This window comes from Salvelinus sp. IW2-2015, unplaced genomic scaffold, assembly GCF_002910315.2.
Source record: "Salvelinus sp. IW2-2015 unplaced genomic scaffold, ASM291031v2 Un_scaffold1625, whole genome shotgun sequence".
NCBI lineage: Eukaryota > Metazoa > Chordata > Actinopteri > Salmoniformes > Salmonidae > Salvelinus > Salvelinus sp. IW2-2015.
Window position 1 is genome coordinate 39,899 of NW_019943043.1, and position 22,934 is coordinate 62,832.

The 22,934-nt window shown below is 42.2% G+C and overlaps 1 protein-coding gene across 1 annotated transcript in view; it reads left to right on the forward strand.

Annotated features, from left to right (window-relative positions):
- Positions 1-22,934, forward strand: part of LOC112071505 (collagen alpha-1(XI) chain-like) — a 41,697-nt gene that overhangs the window by 6,273 nt on the left and 12,490 nt on the right. The window contains exons 4-12 of the mRNA XM_024138953.2: positions 1,425-1,530; positions 1,883-1,936; positions 2,165-2,218; positions 5,215-5,268; positions 12,381-12,434; positions 14,811-14,918; positions 15,240-15,293; positions 21,538-21,591; positions 22,409-22,516. Coding sequence (XP_023994721.2) covers positions 1,425-1,530; positions 1,883-1,936; positions 2,165-2,218; positions 5,215-5,268; positions 12,381-12,434; positions 14,811-14,918; positions 15,240-15,293; positions 21,538-21,591; positions 22,409-22,516 — 646 coding nt within the window. The remainder of the gene's footprint in view (positions 1-1,424; positions 1,531-1,882; positions 1,937-2,164; positions 2,219-5,214; positions 5,269-12,380; positions 12,435-14,810; positions 14,919-15,239; positions 15,294-21,537; positions 21,592-22,408; positions 22,517-22,934) is intronic.

Below are 22,934 nucleotides of genomic sequence, written 5' to 3' on the forward strand. Positions count from 1 at the left end.
GTTGTAGGTTTCAGGCAGCTCTTAGTGCCTTTTAACATGGTTATAACTGTTTTTTGTAGTTCAGGCAGCTCCAGTCCCCTTTAACATGGTTATAACTGTGTAGTTTTCAGACAGCTCCAGTACATTTTCTAACATGGTTTTATAAACTGTGTAGTTCAGGCAGCTCAGCCTTTAAACATGTTATAACTGTTGTAGTTCAGGCAGCTCAGTCCTTTTAACATGGTTATAACGTGTATGTTCAGGCAGCTCAGTACTTTTAACATGGTTATACGTGTATTCAGGCAGCTCAGTACCTTTTAACATGGTTATAACTGTGTAGTAGTTCAGGCAGCTCGTACCTTTTACCATGGTTATAACGGTGTAGTTCAGGCAGCTCAGTACCTTTTAACAGGTTATAACGGTGTAGTTCAGGCAGCCTCAGTACCTTTTTAACATGGTTATAATCGTGTTTGTTAGTTCAGGCAGCTCAGTACCTTTTAATGGTGTATAACGGTGTAGTTCAGGCAGCTCAGTACCTTTTTAACATGGTTATAACGGTGTATTCATGGGCCAGCTCAGTTACCTTTTAACATGGTTATAACTGTGGTTAAAATTGTGAAAACCGGAGGCAGCTCAGTACCAATGGAATCTTCAGTACATTCCAGAACCATGACTAAAATCATTCCTGAATATATATCATACTCCGAGTCGATACTCACGGTCATAAGAATGAATTCCCCTGAACCACGCCAACACAATTGGGGGAAACAAACATTTTTGTAAAAGCCAACTTCATTGTACATTTTTTGTTGTAAAAAATAACAAAACATGCCAAAAAGCTGCTGTGTTGTTCAAGGTAAAAAAATCCCGACCTATCGGTCGCAATGATTCCACATCGGTAAGTACAACCTGCGAGAAGAGCCCTGTGGCTTCTGGCTGTTTGACGTGGCAGAGTGGATATATTGATGCATCTATTGTTCTCTACAGGGACCTAAAGGAATATTGATGCCATCTTTTGGTTCTCTAACAGGGACCTAAAAGAATATTGATGCCATCTATTGTTCTCTACAGGACCTAAAGGAAACTTGATGCCAATCTATTGTTCTCTACAGGGACCTAAAGGAATATTGATCGCATCTATTGTTCTCTACAGGGACCTAAAGGAATATTGATGCCATCTATTGTTCTCTACAGGGACCTAAAAAAATATTGATGCCATCTAATTGTTCTCTACAGGACCTGAAGGAATATTGATGCCATCTATTGTTCTCTACAGGGACCTGAGAATATTTGATGCCATTATTGTTCTCTACAGGGACCTGAAGGAATATTGATGCCATCTATTGTTCTCTACAGGGACCTAAGGAATATTGATGCCATCTATTGTTTCTACAGGGACCTGAAGGAATATTGATGCCATCTATTGTTCCTACAGGGACCTGAAGGCGGAGAGAGCGAGACAAAGGACAAGGAGAGGCAGGACCACCTGGAGCTTCCGGACCCGCAGGTGCCAAAGGACCCCCTGGAGACGATGGACCCAAGGGAAATCCTGTAAGAGTCACTCTCTACTCCCATAAGACATCAGCTCTAGGTGATAGAACCACGTACATGTTTTTCAGACATGTTGTCTTTTTTCAATGGAGTAGTGAACTGTGGCGAGWGCTTTGCTGACATTACTGTTTGTAGAATGTAGGAGCCAAGTTTTACACAAAGTGCCATTGACAGTTGATATGGTTGGGGGGGAGCTAAACCTCTCATCATCAGATTTACAACAATCATTAGGAACAAACAAGATATTTTTCCTTGGCCACTTAGGTTGAATATTGTAATATTGTGTAATAGTATAAAATATATTATACGCGTTTTGATGTTTTTTTTCTCCTGTCTCTCCTTTACCTTCCAGGGGCCGGTTGGTTTCCCTGGAGACCCTGGTCCACCCGGTGAAGCTGGTGTTGCTGTAAGCACCACATCTTTGATTCATGCCTTAATGTATTATTATTCAACTAATTCAGCTGTAAAGATACCAGTATTATTAGATGCCGTCACTGTCAGTCAGACTGTAATGCCGTTACATGCGTATAATGTGTACTGTATTGGTCAAGCGACTCCCACTGCGACCATTTGTAATTTAATCAGATTGCGGTGACCCATCTCATATGTATATGTGTGTTTCTTCTCTCTCTAGGGAACTGATGGCTCTGCAGGAGAGAAAGGAGAGGATGGTGAATCTGGTCAACCTGTAAGTCCATATGTCATAAATATATTAACACAAAATCAAACATTTTACACAGCTCTTAAATCCAATTTGCAGCACGGTAGTGTGGGCGACTGTATGAGAGCATTACCATCACCATTTGCCATTAGTCTGTCCTAATCGTCTATATATGAACAGCCTAGCCTATCCTATTCAACATAACCGATACAACCCCCTGTGTGCTTTGCCTGTAATACATTACCATAAGCTTGCATTTGTGAATAAGTACCTGCAATAGAGAACATTGAGTCGTACAATGTACTTCTTCAGATCTGGTGTATGAGTACTGTCCCGCCCTGATCTTAGATATCTCTGTTTTCTTTATATTTTGGTTAGGTCAGTGTATGTCTAGGGTTTTTGTAGGTCTAGGTGATTTGTATGTCTATGGTGGCCTGATATGGTTCCCAATCAGAGGCAGCTGTTAATCGTTGTCTCTGATTGGGGATCATATTTAGGTAGCCATTTTCCTTTGGTGTTTGTGGGATCTTGTCTATGTTTAGTTGCCTGTCAGCAATCGTTTGTATAGCGTTTCGTTTTGTTGTTTTGTTAGTTTGTTCAGTGTTTCATTCTTTAAATAAATAAGAATGTTCGCATACCACGCTGCGCCTTGGTCCGATCCTTATAACGAACGTGACAAGTACAGATTTCTTAAAATTTGTTTAGAAATATGAACAGCAAATCTGATTATTGAAGCCTTTGTTCGGGTGTGTGAATAACAATATATGTATTCACTTTTACGAATGTAAATAGATTTACAAGTGCTGGGAAATAGAAGAAAATAGTTTTTACTCTTAGCAATAGGAATGAGTTCATGTTTGTGTGTGTGTGTGTGTGTGTGTGTGTTTGCCTCAGAGTAATGTATTATGTAATATGTAAGGTATCAAAGTAAGGTTTTATGTAAACTGTAAGGTATTATTTAAAGTATAAGATATTATTTAAAGCGTAAGCTATCAGAGTACGGTATTATGTAGAGTGTAAGGTATTGTCACGTTCTGACCATAGTTCTTGTGTGTGTTGCTTGTTTTAGTGTTGGTCAGGACGTGAGCTGGGTGGGCATTCTATGTTGTGTGTCTAGTTTGTCTGTTTCTATGTTTGGCCTAATATGGTTCTCAATCAGAGGCAGGTGTTTTGTGTTGTCTCTGATTGGGAATCATATATAGGTGGCTTGTTTTGTGTTGGGGATTGTGGGTGGTTGTTTCCTGTCTTTGTGTTGTCTCTGAACCAGATAGGACTGTAGCGGTTTTGCCACATTTGTTATTTTGTAAGTGTTCACATTTTTTCGTCTATTAAACATGTTGAGCACTGGCTACGCTGCGTGTTTGGTCTGATCCCTGCTACACCTTCTCTTCTCMTGAAGAGGAGGAAGGCTGCCGTTACAGGTATTGTGTAAAGTGAAAGGTATGAGAGTTAGGTATTATTTCAAGTGTAATGTAGTATGTAAAGTGTAAGGTATTATAGTAAAGTATTGTGTGAAGTGTAAGGTATCATAGTAAATGATTAAGAAACATGTCATATATTATGTGAAGTGTATGGTATCAGAGTAAGGTAGTATGTACATTGTAAAGTATTATGTAAAGTGTAAGGTATCAGGGTAAGGTATTTTGTAAAGTGTAAAGTGTTATGCAAAGTGTAAGGTATCAGAGTAAGGTATTGTGTAAAGTTATATGTAATGTATTATGTAAAGTAATATGTAATGTATTATGTAAAGTTATATGTAATGTATTATGTAAAGTAATATGTAATGTATTATGTAAAGTGTAAGGTAATATGTAAGGTATTGTGTAAAGTTATATGTAATGTAATATGTAATGTATTATGTAAAGTGTAAGGTAATATGTAAGGTATTATGTAAAGTGTAAGGTATTGTGTAAAGTGTATGTAACATTTAAAGTATCAGATTAAGGTATTGTGTAAAGTTTAAGCTATTGTGTAAGGTATTATGCAAAGTGTAAAGGATCAGAGTAAGATATTGTGTAAGGTATCTTAGTAAGGTATTTGAATTGTAATGTATTCTTTAAAGTGTACGGTATCAGAGTAAAGTGTTATATAAAGTGTAAGGTATCAAATTAAGGTATTGTATAAAGTAATATGTAATGTATTATGTAAAGTGTAAGGTATCAAAGTAAATGATTAAGTAACGTGTCATGTATTATGTGAAGTGTATGGTATCAGAGTAAGGTAGTATGTACATTGTAAAGTAGTATGTAAGGTGCAAGGTATCAGAGTAAGGTATTGTTTAAAGTCTAAGGTATCAGAGTAAGGTATTGTTTAAAATCTAAGGTATCAGAGTAAGGTATTTTGTAAAGCGTAAGGGTTTTTGTAAACTGTAAAGTATGTGGTATCAGAGTGTGGTATTGTGTAAGGTATCAGAGTAGGGTATTGTGTAAGGTATCAGAGTATGGTATTGTGTAAGGTATCAGAGTAAGGTATTTTGAAGTGTCATTTGAAGGTAAAGTAAAATAAGGTTTTGTAATGTTTCAGTGAAGTTCAACTTTAAAATCATTTTTAATTCTCTAAAATAACAATGGAGAGTTCCACTATAAACCAAATTACGCAGTTGAATAAATCTGTTAATTCCTATCTGCTCAGAGTTGTATTCTCCACTTTCTCATTTGTGTTGTTCAAATATTTGTTTAAGTAAACCCGAAATGTGCTGTGATTGCATCTAATTAACTTTGAGATAATTGGATGAAGCTGATTGTGAAAAGCGACACGATATTTCAGACTCCGGTGTCTAACTCCAACTCGTAGAGATCAGTTAAACCTTTTGGAATTCATACCTGTCGAATGTCAATATGTAGTCACATATTCCTCTATTTGTTAGGATATTGGACAATCCATTGCAGATTTCAAATACTAATCCTCTATATCACGTTACTATACCTTTATTCACAACAGACTGTGTTCAATTTTTTTTGCAAAGACTCGTAAACTCTCGTTCCTCGTCTCTTCTTCTATTTTGTACGTCTTCTGTCCTCTAGGGTCCCCCTGGTCCATCTGGTGAATCTGGTCCCCCTGGTCCCCCCGGCAAGAGAGTAAGTCTCAGCATCTTCATCATCGTGTTCATCATCATCACAACCAACACACCACAGACGTCAATATCACTTTGACTCATATCAGATAAAATATTGAACAATATAGTACGTTATATTGTGTGTTTTTACTATTTGCATTTGCCCCCCCTTTTTACACTGTTGCTACTCTCTGTTGTTATCATCTATGCATAGTCACATTAATAACTCTACCTACATGTACATATTACCTCGACTAACCGGTGCCTCRGCACATTGACTCTGTACCGGTACCCCCTTATATATAGTCTCGCTATTGTTYTTTTACCGCWGCTCTTTAATTACTTCTTGCTTTTATCTCTTATTCATATATTTTTTTAAACTGCATTGTTGGTTAGAGGCTTGTAAGTAAGCATTTCCCTTTAAGGCTTGTTGTATTCGGCGCATGTGACTAATACAATTTGGATTTGATTTAATGGTAACTCATTGATCCCGTTTTGGCCTAGATTTTTGGACCGAGTCCCATTGTCCCATATCCAACACCTACTGACACACAGTTCTATGTATTGTATTCATCTTGTTTTTAAACTAGACATAGAAATGCACCAAGTCATTGTTGATTAAACCCAGAGTCATCAGGTGAGAATTCTTTACTCTAAACGATCCATCCAAACTATACAACACCCCCCCCCCCKCCCGGAGAAGTCTGAATGATTCATTATTATCAAAAGTGGGCGAGGAAAAACTATTTGGGATTTGCACGGTCACTGAGCCGTCTCTACATGTAAATTAAAGATATCTCAAAACCCACTGAGCTGTCTCTACATGGAAATTAAAGATATCTCAAAACCCACTGAGCTGTCTCTACATGGAAATTAAAGATATCTCAAAACCCACTGAGCTGTCTCTACATGGAAATTAAAGATATCTCAAAACCCACTGAGCTGTTCGAATTTGGGAGTGAGTATTGCAACTGAGGACAGACGATTTTTACGCGCTTCGTGCTTCAGCACTCGCCGGTCCCGTTCTGTGAGCTTGTGTGGCCTACCACTCCTCGGCTGAGCCGTTGTTGCTCCTAGACGTTTCCACTTCACAATAACAGCACTTARAGTTGACCGGGGCAGCTCCAGCAGGTCAGAAATTTGACTAACTGACTTTGTTGGAAATGTGGCATCCTATGACGGTGCCACGTTGAAAGTCAATGAGCTCTTCAATAAGGCCATTCTACTGCAAATGTTACTATGGAGATTGCACGGCTGTCTGCTAGATTTTAGACTCCTGTCTGCAACGGGTGTAGCTGAAGTAGCCCTGAAATAGCCAAATCCACTCATTTGAAGTGGTGTCCKCATACTTTTGTATATATGGTATATCAATTTCATAGTCACGGCACGCTTTGTGAAATACTGTTGCTTCTGTTTTCTTTTGTCTGTGAGGAAAATAGGGGAAAAAGCACCAGGACCAAAACGAATTTACTGTCTAGAGAGAGAGAGAAATCTCCCCTGACACACTGTTGATCTGGGCTACTTTGACTGACAGCCATGGAATAACGCTAGAAGAACAGAAAGGGAGGGGTATGATGTGGGTATTTTCAGGACATAGACCCCTATCTGTCCCTCCTCGGGGCTCGTCTACAGGAATCTACAACTGACTGCCTTCAACTGAAATYTGTCTTCTGCATTTCACCCAACCCCTCTGAATCAGAGAGGTGCAGGGGGGCTGCCTTAATCGACYTCCACGTCTTACGGTGCCTGGGGAACACTGGGTTAACTGCCTTGCTCAGGGCCAGATCGACAGATTTTTATACTGTCAGCTCAGGGATTCGAGCCACGAACCTTTCGGTTATTGGCCCAACGCTCTAACCACTAGGCTACTTGCCGATTGTATGGTTGTTGTGTAGTGAGATGTCATTACTCAGATGTCTTGGGGTAACATTAGATTGTATGGTTGTAGTGTAGTGAGATGTCATTACGGAGGCAGGTCAGCCGTCACCAACTGAGTTCACCGGTAAAAATTGACTTTCCTGACATTTTGGTCTCTGAGGCAAAGATAACGATGTAGCTTGCATTTAAAATACTTTTTGTTATGATGATGACCCTTTTCCAAAGAGGAGCATCATGTCTGACTTCACTGTATAAAGCTGCTACCATGTACAGTGCCTTCGGAAAGAATTCAGACCCCTTCACCTTCTCCCCATTTTGTTACGTTACAGTCTTAATCTAAAATGTATTAAAATAAATAAATAAAATAAATAAATAAAATCCTCAGCAATCTACACACAATACCCCATAATAAAGTTAAAACAGGTTGTTAGACATTTTTGCAAATGTATTAAAAGTAGAAAACAAAAATACTGTATGTACATAAGTATTCAGAGCCTTTGCTATGAGACTCGAAGTTTAGCTCAGGTGCATCCTGTTTTCATTGATCATCCTTTAGATGTTTTTACAACTTGATTGGAGTCCACCTGTAGTATATTAAATTGATTGGACATGATTTGGAAAGGCACACACCTGTCTGTATAAGATCCCACAGTTGACAGTGCATGTCAGAGCAAAAACCAAGCCACGAGGTCGAAGGAATTGTCCGTAGAGCTTTGAGACAGGATTGTGTCGAGGCACAGATCTGGGGAAGTGTAAAAAAAAAAATCTGCAGCATTGAAGGTCCCCAAGAACACAGTGGCCTCCATCATTCTTAAATGGAAGAAGTTAGGAACCACCAAGACGCTTCCTAAAGCTGTCTGCCCGGCCAAACTGAGCAATCAGGGGGAGAAGGGCCTTAGTCAGGGAGGTGACCAAGAACTCGATGGTACCTCTGACAGAGCTTTAGAGTTCCTCTGTGGAGATAGGAGAACCTTCCAGAAGGCCAACCATCTCTGCAGCACTCCACCAATCAGGCKTTTATGGTAGAGTGGCCAGACGGAAGCCACTCCTCAGTAAAAGGCACATGACAGCCCGCTAGGAGTTTGCCAAAAGCCACTTAAAGACTCTCAGACCATGAGAAACAAGATTTTCTGGTATGATGAAACCAAGATTGAATTCTTTGGCATGAATGCCAAGCGTCACGTCTGGAGGAAACCTGCCACCATTCCTACAGTGCAACATGGTGGTGGCAGCATCATGCTGTGGGGATGTTTTTCAGCGGCAGGGACTGGGAGACTAGTCAGGATCGAGGGAAAGATGAACGGAGAAAAGTACAGAGATCCTTGATGAAAACGTGCTCCAGAGTACTCAGGACCTCAGACTGGGGCGAAGGTTCACCTTGCTACAGGACCACGACCCTAAGCACACAGCCAAGACAATGCAGGAATGGCTTCAGGACAAGTCTCTGATTGTCCTTGAGTGGCTGAGCCAGAGCCCGAACTTTAACCCGATTGAACATCTCTGGAGAGACCTGAAAATACCTGTACAGCTACGCTCCCCATCCAAACTGACAGAGCATGAGAGGATCTGCAGAGAAGAATGGGAGAAACGCCCCAAAATACAGGTGTGCCAAGCTTGTAGCGTCATACCCAAGAAGACTCAAGGATCTTAATCACTGCCAAAGGTGCTTCGACAAAGTACTGAGTAAAGTACTGCTTTGTCATTATTGGATATTGTGTGTAGATTGATGATTATTTATTGTTRTAAATACATTTTGGAATGAGAATTTAACGTAACYACATGTGGGAAAAATCAAGGGTCTCAAAACTTTCAGAAGGCTCTGTAAGTTCCCTTTGACGTTCCCTGGGAATGTGTAACATCATTCATGGTAGGCTAATATTAGTTGAAAGCACCCGACATTAGTGAATCCCAAATAGTGCATGAACTTCCTTTTTGATGGATGTTAAATTCTTTCTTTAAAAGAAAAGTGGCAATTATTCTCCCACATTTCTCAAAGAAATCGCTATCTTCTGCAACAGCTTTATGACACAGGCCAATAGCTTAAAATAGCTGCAATTTACAGCAGACACAAAAACCGTCAATTGCTTTTGCAATGTGCTCGACGGAATTTATATTCAGAGTATTTAGCATCATATCAACATGCAGCTTCTAATGGCCAAGGGATTATTTTAGGAAAACGGCTATTTCATCATCAAGTATTTTATCTGCTTCCCCCAAAAAATGTTTACCTAGAACGATTTCTGCAACTCCCAGGCATTCTGCTCCCCTGAATCAGTCATTTGGGGGTAGAGTTGTTTTGCATTTAACGTTGCAGGGTGTTTTTACTTCCTCAGCAGTTTACCTATAGCAATTTGAAATGAAGCTGAAATCTCTCTCCAGCTCCTTCAGGCACTGTCTCAATCCATTTAGCACCAGAGACATTCTTTACTTATTTGAATCTTATTTGTTTTTATCTTAAAGGTTTGATTTTTGTCTCAATATAGATATTTATCTGGAAAGACATACCATTTACAGTTTAGAGTAGTTCATTTGTTTTTTTAGACTGCTGTTGTATTTATACTACCCCAAGACAAGACAACAAACAGATCACAAATATTCCCAATACTATTTCATATGGTTGGAAGAGTTGGACAACTGCAGTAGGTAGTAAGCAGTTTGGTGTTAACAGAATATGGTTGGAAGAGTAGGGACCACTGCAGTAGGTAGTCAGCAGTTTGGGCTGTTAACAGAATATGGATGGAAAAGTAGGAACCACTGCAATAGTTAGTCAGCAGTTTGGTGTTAACAGAATATGGTTGGAAGAGAGGGACCACTGCAGTAGGTAGTCAGCAGTTTGGTGTTAACAAGAATATGGTTGGAAGAGTGGACCACTGCAGTAGGTAGTCAGCAGTTTGGTGTTAACAGAATATGGTTGGAAGAGTAGGACCACTGCAGTAGGTAGTCAGCAGTTTGGTGTTAACAGAATATGGTTGGAAGAGTAGGGACCACTGCAGTAGTGAGTCAGCAGTTTGGTGTTAACAGAATATGGTTGGAAGAGTAGGGACCACTGCAGTAGGTAGTCAGCAGTTTGGTGTTAACAGAATATGGTTGGAAGAGTAGGGACCACTGCAGTAGGTAGTCAGCAGTTTGGTGTTAACAGAATATGGTTGGAAGAGTAGGGACCACTGCAGTAGGTAGTCAGCAGTTTGGTGTTAACAGAATATGGTTGGAAGAGTAGGACCACTGCAGTAGGTAGTCAGCAGTTTGGTGTTAACCAGAAGTAGCATCATGTTGGCTATCGCTCAAACTCATCAAGTGACGGTGACAGCAGAGAAACAAACCCGATGCTGCCCTGTTCACACATTCTACATCAGTCATAACACACAGCCCTGTTTACCACATCTCTACATCAGTCATAACACACAGCCCTGTTTCACCACATCTCTAATCAGTCATAACACACAGCCCTGTTTCACCACATCTCTACATCAGTCATAACACACAGCCCTGTTTCACCACTCTCTACATCAGTCATAACACACAGCCCTGCTGTCATTCTACATGGGAACTCAGTCAAAACACACAGCCCTGCTGTCATTTCTTACATGGAACTCAGTCAAAAAACACAGCCTGCTGTCATTTCTACATGGGAACTCAGTCAAAACAACACAGCCCTGCTGTCATCTTCTACATGGGAACTCAGTCAAAACACACAGCCCTGCTGTCATCTCTACATGGGAACTCAGTCAAAACACACAGCCCTGCTGTCATCTCTACATGGGACTCAGTCAAAACACACAGCCCTGCTGTCATTTCTACATGGGAACTCAGTCAAAACACACAGCCCTGCTGTCATTTCTACATAGGAACTCAGTCAAAACACACAGCCCTGCTGTCATTTCTACATGGGAACTCAGTCAAAACACACAAGCCCTGCTGTCATCTTCTACATGGGGACTCAGTCAAAAACACACAGCCCTGTGTCATCTCTACATGGGGACTCAGTCAAAACACACAGCCCTGCTGTCATCTCTACATGGGACTCAGTCAAAACACACAGCCCTGCTGTCATTTCTACATTAAACTCAGTCAAAACACACAGCCCTGCTGTCATTTCTACAATGGAACTCAGTCAAAACAACACAGCCTGTTTGACCACATCTCTACATCAGTAAAAACACTTAACCCTGCTGCCATCTCTACATGGGAACTCAGTCAAAACACATAGCCCTGCTGCCATCCCTGCTTTACCATGCTGTCTTGATCAGAGAAGTGTGCCTCTCTGTGACTGCATGGGGTTTTGATGTGAGGACCCCTTGTATAGTTGAAAGAGACAGCCTTAGGCTGAGAGGTGGCCAGAAAAGAACAGATCACCAGGAAACCCTTGAAGTGATCGGAGACTAGAGAGGTGTGTGTGTGGTGTGTGTTGTGTGTGGTGTGTGTGTGTGTGTGTGTGTGTGTGTGTGTGTGTGTGTGTGTGTGTGTGTGTGTGTGTGTAAGCAGTTCTGTTATATGGGTATGAAGCATGTCCACACTCCCTTTCAGTCAAACAGATTTTTCTTTGCAGATGTTGTGGGTAGATTGAGGTGTACTTTTCAAGGAGATTGATTTAAGACTCTGGTTTTCATCCGTGTTGGATTGAATGTAGATGTTCCCGGGGGGGGGGGATACTAAACTAGTAGATATGAACTGGTTAATGGATTTATTACTGTCATTTTCAACCCCTAATTCAGGAATGAAATATTTTAGAGGTTGTGTTATGGTCCTGTGTGACTCAGTTGTTAGAGCATGGAGCACTTGCAACTCCAGGGTCTTGGGTTCAATTCCTTCGGGGGACCGGTGTCAAATGTATGCACTCACTACTTAGTACTGTAAGTCGCTCTGGATAAGAGCATCTGTTGAAGGACTAAAATGTCAATATTACTATGTCTAGTATTTGTTTATTTTTCATCTTCAAGTTCAGCCAGGTAGCCAAAAGTTTGTTCAAGCAACTTCTTATTTCCTCAGTACTCAGTGAAATATTTCACTACAAACACAACTCTGGGTTCTTACTGGTGTGTTTGATTGATGTCCAACGGATGTATTTCACTGTAACGATTTGTTACAATTGACCTGAATTACTGCCCTCACAATGTTGTTGTTGACTGCACATGCAGACATGCACAGACTAATAAACAAACACTCACAAACATTATTAATGCTCATGCATGCACACACACACACACACACGAACACACTGCTGTGTGATACTAAAGCGTGTCTTCTCATCTTCCCCAGGGCCCCCCAGGATCTGCCGGTACAGAGGGTAGACAAGGAGAGAAGGGCACCAAGGTAACCTACAAAATCAATTCAGCCTTTACCCAGAGAGCAGCAAGAACTCCAGACTCCACAGCAAACCCCCATGCCCCATGCCCCCACTTCCCTGTTCCCTCACCCTCCACCTTCACCCTCCACCCTCTTCCCTCTCCACTCATCCCTCTCCACTCATCCCTCTCCAGGTATCCCTCCCCAACTCATCCCTCTCCCCTTGATCCCTGTCCCCTCTTCCCTTTTCCCTCACCTCTCCACCTATCCCTCTCACTCTCCTCTCCACCATCCCTCCCCACTCATCCCTCAATGCCCTGTCCCCTCTTCCCTGTCCTTTAATCTCTCTTCCCCTCCTCCCAAATTTAACCCAAACACAAACCCCCAGGAAGTCGGGGAGTTTTGTAGGTTTTCCACTAGATCAGATTGAAATGTATGGACTCACAGCCTTATTTTAGCTGTAAGATTCAGTTGTGTGTTTTTAATGTGTTTATATTGTTGTACCTAATTTGTCCGAAACGTACTGTGCTGTATCTAGCTCTTGAACACTGGTCACATCTGTTTGCCAGTTTGTCTCTAGGGCCTCTCCCACTCTGCTATGGTTGAGACTGGGCATTGTTTGTTCACATCAATCACAGAGTCCCATTGTTACCTAAACCCTCCAGATGTTATCTATGCTGCTCTGTGAACATAAGACTAGGCTATAGTCACCTGAAGCTCAACGCAGTAGAAGGAATGTCTCATTGACACTACGCACGACAAGGACGTGAAGTGCATAAGAACCCAGTCTCTCATCTGTTGTTTAGGGGTTAGATCATTATTTACCACAAAGAGATCTAGAACAATAAAGAGATCTAGAACACACAAAGAGATCTAGAACACACAAAGAGATCTAGAACACATAAAAGAGATCTAAACACATAAAGAGATCTTAGAACACATTAAAGTGATCCAGAACACATAAAGTGATCCAGAACACATATAGAGATCCAGAACACATAAAGAGATCTAGAACACATAAAGAAATCCAGAACACATATAGAGATCCAGAACACATGAAGAGATCCAGAACACGTAAAGAGATCTAGAACACATATAGAGATCTAGAACACATATAGAGATCCAGAACACATAAAGAGATCTAGAACACATAAAGAGATCTAGAACACATATAGAGATCCAGAACACATATAGAGATCCAGAACACATATAGAGATCCAGACACATAAAGGATCCAGAACACATAAAAGAAGTCTAGAACACATAAAAGAGATCCAGAACACATGAAGAGATCCAGAACACGTAAAGAGATCCAGAACACGTAAAGAGAGCCAGAACACGTAAAGAGATCCAGAACACGTAAAGAGAGCCAGAACACATAAAAGAGACCAGAACACATATAGAGATCCAGAACACATAAAGAGATCCAGAACACATAGAGAGATCCAGAACACATAGAGAGACCCAGAACACATAGAGGACCAGAACACATAGAGAGACCCAGAACACATAGAGAGACCCAGAACACATAGAGAGATCCAGAACACATAAAGAGATCCAGAACACATAAGAGAGCCAGAACACATATAGAGATCCAGAACACATAACGTGATCCAGAACACATAAAGTGACCCAGAACACATGAAGAGATCTAGAAACACATAAAGTGATCCAGAACACATATAGAGAACCGGAACACATATAGAGATCCAGAACACATAAAGAGATCCAGAACACATAAAGAGATCCAGAACACATAAAGAGAGCCAGAACACATATAGGAGTCCAGAACACATAAAGTGATCCGAACACATAAAGAGACCCAGAACACATGAAGAGATCTAGAACACATAAAGTGATCCAGAACACATATAGAGAACCGGAACACATATAGAGATCCAGAACACATAAAGAGACCCAAACACATATAGAGATCCAGAACACATAAAGAGACCTAGAACACATAAAGAATCCAGAACACATAAAGAGATCCAGAAACACATAGAGAGACCCAGAACACATAGAGAGATCCAGAACAACATAGAGAGAGACCTAGAACACATAAAGAGATCCAGAACACATTAAGAGAGATCCAGAACACATAGAGAGACCCAGAACACATGAGGACAGAACACATAGAGAAGACCCAGAACACATAGAGAGACCCAGAACACATAGAGAGATCCAGAACACATAAAGAGACCCAAACACATATAGAGATCCAGAACACATGAAGAGATCCAGAACACATAAAGAGATCCAGAACACATAGAGAGACCCAGAACACATAGAGAGATCCAGAACACATAAAGACATGTTGTTTACCTGCTAGACAGACACATTGTCATTACACAGAGAGCATCTAGAGTTGTGTCATTGTGACAGTCTTGTCCTTAACTATAGGGTGAGTCTGGAGCCGAGGGACCCCCAGGTAAAACTGGCCCAGTCGGCCCACAGGGGCCCTCAGGAAAGCCCGGTCCAGAAGGTCTGCGTGGAATCCCCGGCCCCGTTGTAAGTCTGAGATCCTAAGTTCATCATCTTTCCTTAAATTCACATGCACACGTACACACACACACACACACACACACACACACACACACACACAGAGAGAGACCAAACAGTCCTAAAGCCGTCTGACAACAGTGCTCATGGAATAATCGATAGTCCCATTTGGCTTGTACTTTATACATTTCTGTTGTTTATTCAAACACACTTTTTTGTGGTATTCCTGCAATGAATCATGGTGCCGGGCACAGGAAATCAATATGAGGCCATGGGAGTTACAGAAGATTGTAATGCTGGACTATAATTGGATGGCTTTTCTCTTCTCAGGGTGAACAAGGACTTCCTGGTTCTTCTGGACAAGACGGCCCACCTGGACCTATGGTCAGCAGAGATAATAAGCCCTCTCTCCCCCTCTCCCGCTCCCTCTTTCTCTAGTGCTCTCCTCTCTCTCTCTCTCCTCTCCTCTCTCCCTCTTCTCTCTCTCCCTCTCGCAGTGCATGCTGGGAGTTTTTTGGAGTTTGAGTGTTTGGTGTGGAGGGCTCTGTCCTTTTCTTGGTGTTTTAGCAGTATCCACAGGTTTTTTCAGAGTTAGGGTGGAAGAGGACAGAGTAAGTTTTCTGGTGTTTTGAAGGTGCGGTTTGCGCGATGGCTTCTCAGTCTAGCGCGGAGGAGACGCTGTCGATACGGCATGGATTCAGGTGTGTTCCTGAGAATGGAGTTAAAGTGGAGGAGGTTCTGCTTGCGGTCGGTGAACAGGTAGGAGCTGAATTTATACATTCTGCTTCTAGAATGAACACAGCTGCGGTTGTGTTCATGAAAAGAGCAAATTTGGTTGGTAGGCTACTTGCTAGTGGAATATTTGTAAGGGATGTGTTGGTGTCAATTTCACCTCTCTCTACCCCTTCGACAAGAGTGGTAGTTGCAAATTTGCCTCCGTTTTTTACGAATGATCAAATCAGGAAAGAGCTTAGTTGTTTTGGTAAGTTTGCTCGCGGTTTTCGTGAACTGTCAACAGGTTTTCAGGCAGATGCCGTTAACCTTTCTAGTGCAGGCGTTCCGCTAACGGAACCCCTCTACAACATTCCGCTGAAAAGGCAGCGCTGGAAATTCAAAAGTATTTTTTAGAAATATGTAACTTTCAAACATTAACAAGTCCAATACAGCAAATTAAAGATTAAACATCTTGTTAATCTACCCATCATGTCCGATTTCAAAAAGGTTTTACAACAAAAGCACAACATATGATTATGTTAGTTCAGGGCCAAGTCAAAAAAACACAGCCATTTTCCAGCCAAAGATAGGAGTCACAAAAAGCAGAAATATAGATAAAATGAATCACTAACCTTTGATGATCTTCATCAGATGACACTCATAGGACATCATGTTACACAATACATGTATGTTTTGTTCGATAATGTGCATATTTATATCCAAAAATCTGTTTACATTTGGCTTTGCCTCCAAAACATCCCGTGAATTTACACAGAGCCACATCAAATCACAGAAATACTCATAATAAACATTGATAAAAGAAACAAGTGTTATTCACATATTTAAAGATATGCTTCTCCTTAATGCAACCGCTGTGTCAGATTTCAAAAAAACTTTACGGAAAAAGAAAACCATGCAATAATCTGAGTACGGAGCTCAGAGACCAACACAACCCAAGAAGATATCCGCCATGTTGGCTGACATAAGTCAGAAATAGCATTATAAATATTCACTTACCTTTGATGATCTTCGTCAAAATGCACTCCCAGGAATCCCAGTTCCACAATAAATGTTTGATTTGTTCCATAAAGTTCACCATTTATGTCCAAATACCTATTTTTGTTAGCGCGTTTGGTTAACAAATCCAAACTCACGATGCGCGTGCAAATCCAGCGGAGAGTACGGACGAAAAGTCCAAAAAGTTATATTACAGGTCGTAGAAACATGTCAAACTAAGTATAGAATCAATCTTTAGGATGTTTTTAACATAAATCTTCAATAATGTTCCAACCGGAGAATTCCTTTGTCTTCAGAAAAGCAAATGGAACTGGAGCTACCTCTTATGTGAATGCGTGTGACCAGCTCGTGGCTGCTGGCAGACCTCTGACTCATTCCCCTCTCATTCGGCCCCACTTCACAGTAGAAGCATCAGACAAGGTTCTAAAGACTGTTGCCATCTAGTGGATGCCTTAGGAAGTGCAACATGACCCATATCCCACTGTATCTTCAATAGGGAATGAGTTGAAAAACGACCAACCTCAGATTTCCCACTTCCTGGTTGGATTTATTTCTCAGGTTTTTGCCTGCCATAATGAGTTCTGTTATATTCACAGACATCATTCAAACAGTTTTAGAAACTTCAGAGAGTTTTCTATCCAAATCTACTAATAATATGCATATATTAGCAACTGGGACTGAGTAGCAGGTCGTTTACTCTGGGCATGCTTTTCATCCAAACGTGAAAATGCTGCCCCCTATCCATAATCAAATCAAATGTTTTATTTGTCACATACACATGGTTAGCAGATGTTAATGCGAGTGTAGCGAAATGCTTGTGCTTCTAGTTCCGATAATGCTGTAATAACCAACGAGTAATCTAACCTAACAATTCCACAACTACTACCTTATACACACAAGTGTAAAGGGATAAAGAATATGTACATAAAGATATATGAATGAGTGATGGTACAGAACTGCATAGGCAAGATGCAGTAGATGGTATCTAGTACAGTATATACATATGAGATGAGTAATGTAGGGTATGTAAACATAAAAGTGCATAGTTTAAAGTGGCTAGTGATACATGTATTACATACAGATGGCAAGATGCAGTAGATGATATAGAGTACAGTATATACATATACATTATATTAAGTGGCATTGTTTAAAGTGGCTAGTGATACATTTTTGATCAATTTCCATCAATTTTCATTATTAAAGTGAGCTGGAGTTGAGTCAGTATGTTGGCAGTAGCCACACGATGTTAATGGTGGCTGTTTAACAGTCTGATGGCCTTGAGAATAAAGCTGTTTTTCAGTCTCTCGGCCCTGCTTTGATGCACCTGTACTGACCTCGCCTTCTGGATGATAGCGGGGTGAACAGGCAGTGGCTCGGGTGGTTGTTGTCCTTGATGATCTTTATGCCTTCCTGTGACATCAGGTGGTATAGGTGTCCTGGAGGGCAGGTAGTTTGCCCCCAGTGATGCGTTGTGCAGACCTCACTACACTCTGGAGAGCCTTACGGTTGTGGCGGAGCAGTTGCCGTACCAGGGTGATACAGCCCGACAGGATGCTCTCGATTGTGCATCTGTAGAAGTTTGAGTGCTTTTGGTGACAAGCCGAATTTCTTCAGCCTCCTGAGGTTGAAGAGGCGCTACTGCGCCTTCTTCACAACGCTGTCTGTGTGGGTGACCAATTCAGTTTGTCCGTGATGTGTACGCCGAGGAACTTAAAACTTACTACCCTCTCTACCACTGTCCCGTCGATGTGGATAGGGGGGTGCTCCCTCTGCTGTTTCCTGAAGTCCACAATCATCTCCTTGTTTTGTTGACGTTGAGTGTGAGGTTATTTTTCTGACATCACACTCCGAGGGCCCTCACCTCCTCCCTGTAGGCCGTCTCGTCGTTGTTGGTAATCAAGCCTACCACTGTAGTGTCATCCGCAAACTTGATGATTGAGTTGGAGGCGTGCAGGGCACGCAGTCGTGGGTGAACAGGGAGTACAGGAGAGGGCTGAAAACGCACCCTTGTGGGGCCCCAGTGTTGAGGATCAGCGGGGTGGGAGTGTTGTTACCTACCCTCACCACCTGGGGGCGGCCCGTCAGGAAGTCCAGTACCCAGTTGCACAGGGTCTCGAGCTTGATGACGAGTTTGGAGGGTACTATGGCGTTAAATGCTGAGCTGTAGTCGATGAACAGCATTCCACATAGGTATTCCTCTTGTCCAGATGGGTTAGGGCAGGTGGTTGCGATTGCGTCGTCTGTGGACCTATTGGGGCGTAAGCAAATTGGAGTGGGTCTAGGGTGTCAGGTAGGGTGGAGGTGATATGGTCCTTGACTAGTCTCTCAAAGCACTTCATGATGACGGAAGTCAGTGCTACGGGGCGGTAGTCGTTTAGCTCAGTTACCTTAGCTTTCTTGGGAACAGGAACAATGTGGCCCTCTTGAAGCATGTGGGAACAGCAGACTGGGATAAGGATTGATTGAATATGTCTGTAAACACACCAGCCAGCTGGTCTGAGCATGCTCTGAGGACGCGGCTCGGGATGCCGTCTGGCCTGCAGCCTTGCGGAGGGTTAACACGTTTAGATGTTTTACACACGTCAGCTGCAGTGAAGGAGAGTCCGCAGGTTTTGGTAGCGGGCCGTGTCAGTGGCACTGTATTGTCCTCAAAGCGAGCAAAAAAGTTATTTAGTCTGTCTGGGAGCAAGACATCCTGGCCGCGATGGGGCTGGTTTTCTTTTTGTAATCAGTGATTGACTGTAGACCCTGCCACATACCTCTTGTGTCTGAGCCGTTGAATTGCAACTCTACTTTGTCTCATACTGACGCTTAGCTTGTTTGATTGCCTTGCGGAGGGAATAGCTACACTGTTTGTATTCGGTCATGTTTCCGGTCACCTTGCATGGTTAAAAGCAGTGGTTCGCGCTTTCAGTTTCGCTCGAATGCTGCCATCAATCCAAGGTTTCTGGTTTGGGAATGTTTTAATAGTTGTTGTGCATACGCAATCGCCGATGCACTTTCTAATGAACTCGCTCACCGAATCAGCGTATTCGTCAATGGTGTTGTTGGACGCAATGCGGAACATATCCCAATCCACGTGATCGAAGAGTCTTGAAGCGTGGAATCAGATTGCGGAAGCTTCTTGTTTTAGTTTCTGTCTGAGGCTGGAAGCAACAAAATGGAGTCGTGGTCAGCTTTTCTGAAAGGAGGGCGGGGGAGGGCCTTATATGCATCGCGGAAGTTAGAATAACAATGATCCAGGGTTTTACCAGCCCTGGTTGCGCAATCAATATGCTGATACATTTTACATTTAAGTCATTTAGCAGACGCTCTTAGAATTTAGGAGTCTTGTTTTCAGATTAGCCTTGTTAAAATCCCCAGCTACAATGAATGCAGCCTCAGGATATGTGGTTTCCAGTTTACATAGAGTCAAATAAAGTTCGTTCAGGGCCATCGATGTGTCTGCTGTGGGGGGAATATATACGGCTGTGATTATAATCGAAGAGAATTCCCTTGGTAGATAATGCGGTCGACATTTGATTGTGAGGAATTTAAGTCAGGTGACAGAAGGACTTGAGTTCCTGTATGTAGTTATGATCACACCACGTCTCGTTAATCATAAGGCATACCCCCACCCCCGCCCCTCTTCTTACCAGAAAGATGCTTGTTTCTGTCGGCGTGATGCGTGAAGAAACCAGCTGGCTGCACCGACTCCGATAGCGTCTCTCGAGTGAGCCATGTTTTCGTGAAGCAAAGAACGTTACAGTCTCTGATGTCTCTCTGGAAGGCAACCCTTGCTTGGATTTCATCAACCTTGTTGTCAAGAGACTGGACATTGGCGAGTAGTATGCTAGGGAGTGGTGCGCGATGTGCCCGTCTCCGGAGCCTGACCAGAAGACCGCTTCGTTTGCCCCTTTTACGGCTCGTTGTTAGGTCGCCGGCTGGGATCAGATCCATTGTCCTGGGTGGAAGGCAAAACACGGATCCGCTTCGGGAAAGTCATATTTCCTGGTTGTAATGATGGTGAGTTGACGTTGCTCTTATATTCAGTAGTTCCTCCCGACTGTATGTAATAAACCTAAGATTACCTGGGGTACCAATGTAAGAAATAACACGTAAAAAACTAAATACTGCATAGTTTCCTAGGAACGCAAAGCGAGGCGGCCATCTCTGTCGTGCCGGATGGAGAAGGCCAAATGTGTTTTTGTTGAATTTGTTTGCTCAGGCGAAGTTGGGCTATTTGGCTAACAAGGAGAACAGGTCAAAGGTCGGGGGATAACAGACCCTTTACTAGTATTTAATGGGATGGTCTCTGCGCGCCTTAGGGTTGAGTTTGACTTCTATAGAATGATAAAAGTTGTGGAGATGTTTTCAGGAGATATGGTGTGTTGGGGGGGGGGGGGGGGCTGTCTGTATAGCGTGGGGAAGATGGTTCAGGGATATGGTGTGTTTGGGGGGGCTGTCTGTATAGCTGGGGAAAATGTTTTGGATATACGGTGTAGAAGTGGTAGTTGTTTTGGTGTGGTGTTGTTGTTTGTGGTATTGTTTGTTTGGGTATTGTTGTTGGTGATGTTGTGAGTTGGTTTGTATCATGTGGTAGATGGAAAGGTGAGTATGGTACATGTATGCAGTACAGGATATATTTAGTGTTTTATTTTTAAAGGGGGGGGGGGGGTTTAAATGAAATGAGAAAGTTTCAGTAAAGAAAGACAAAAAGTCAAAAAGTCTCCTCTCCTCTCTCTCACTCTCTTCTCTCTCTCTCTCTATCTCTCTCTTTTATAGTGCTCTCTCTCTCTAATTACTCTCTCTCTAGTTGTCCATCTCATTGTCTCTCTCTAGGTATTTTTTCCTTCCGTTCTTTCTCTCCCGAGGTGGTGTAATTGATGTCTAACCATCTTGTCTCTGTGATAATTAGGGACCCCCTGGTCTCCCAGGTCTGAAGGGTGACCCCGGCACCAAGGGTGAAAAGGTGAGCCCGCCTCAATTTCCCCTCCTAAAGAACTTATTGATTTGATTTCTCCGATCCGAGAAGGGGTTGGGAGTTTAACCTGTAGTGGGTTGGAGACGATGGCCATGAGCGTGGCTGGGATTGGACCTTCCACTCATCTAAACCTTATGACCAGGTTCTCTAGAAAGGTCTAACTAAATATTTCGGTTGAGCAATACATTTAAATTCATGTGATTCGATACAACTTGTGTTTGAAACTCAAAGTTACTCCGAATATGCAGCAAACTAAAAGTGACATTTGGAGAAATCTGGTAGCCAGTTTGAATTGAATAGGACCCTACCACATTGCCGGCACCATTTGATGCAGAGCGTCAGATCTGCCCGTGAATTTAAAGTCAGTAATGAAGCGCAGGAAACTGCTGTTATGGCCATCCACAAATGTTGAGAGCAGGATTGGCAGCTCTTCATTTTCATTTGTGTGGCCATTTTTCATGTTTTCAGATCAATGTGACTGAAGAGGGCACTCATATTTTCCAGACGTTGTTGTGGATATTGTCCTCAGTTACATTTAGAGAAATTCTGGGCAACTATTTTGTCAGTCGAAGAAAATAAAAAAAAATCTGTGAAAATGATTTCAGATGTGTAGAATGAGTGTTTCGATTTTGTATTTTACTTGATGGAATGGTAACAGCTATAGCAGGGTTGTACTGGTGACAGCTATAGCAGGGTTGTACTGGTGACAGGCATGGAATCGTCTTCTAAACGGTTTTACTGTAAGTATCATGTGTGTTCTCAATGGTCCCAATCCTTACTGCTCTTGTTTGTTTGTGTCCTACAGGGTCATCCWGGTCTGATCGGTCTGATCGGACCCKCTGGCGAGCAGGGAGAGAAGGGAGACAGAGGCCTGCCTGGACCCCAGGGTTCTCACGGAGGCAAGGGCGACGGTGTAAGTGATTAATGACCTCATCACCTTGCCATTCGTCAACCTATTTACCTTCCAGCAGGAAATAAAATGCCATTGGTGTGATTGCKGCCACCTACTGTTGACTGAACAAGTCGTTCACAATGCTACATTATCTGCTTGATATGGTGCAGCTAACACTCGTATAGACTTATGCATTGAGCCTATACCATTCCTAAATAAATACTCGACTTGACCATTACTCATACACAATTATACCTGTCTCTTATACACCTATACCATTCCTAAATAAATACTCGACTTGACCATTACTCATACACAATTATACAAGCRTCCTCTGTGGAGATGGGAGAACCTTCCAGAAGGACAACCATCTCTGCAGCACTCCACCAATCAAGGCCTTCATGGTAGAGTGGCCAGACAGAAGCTACTCCTCAGTAAA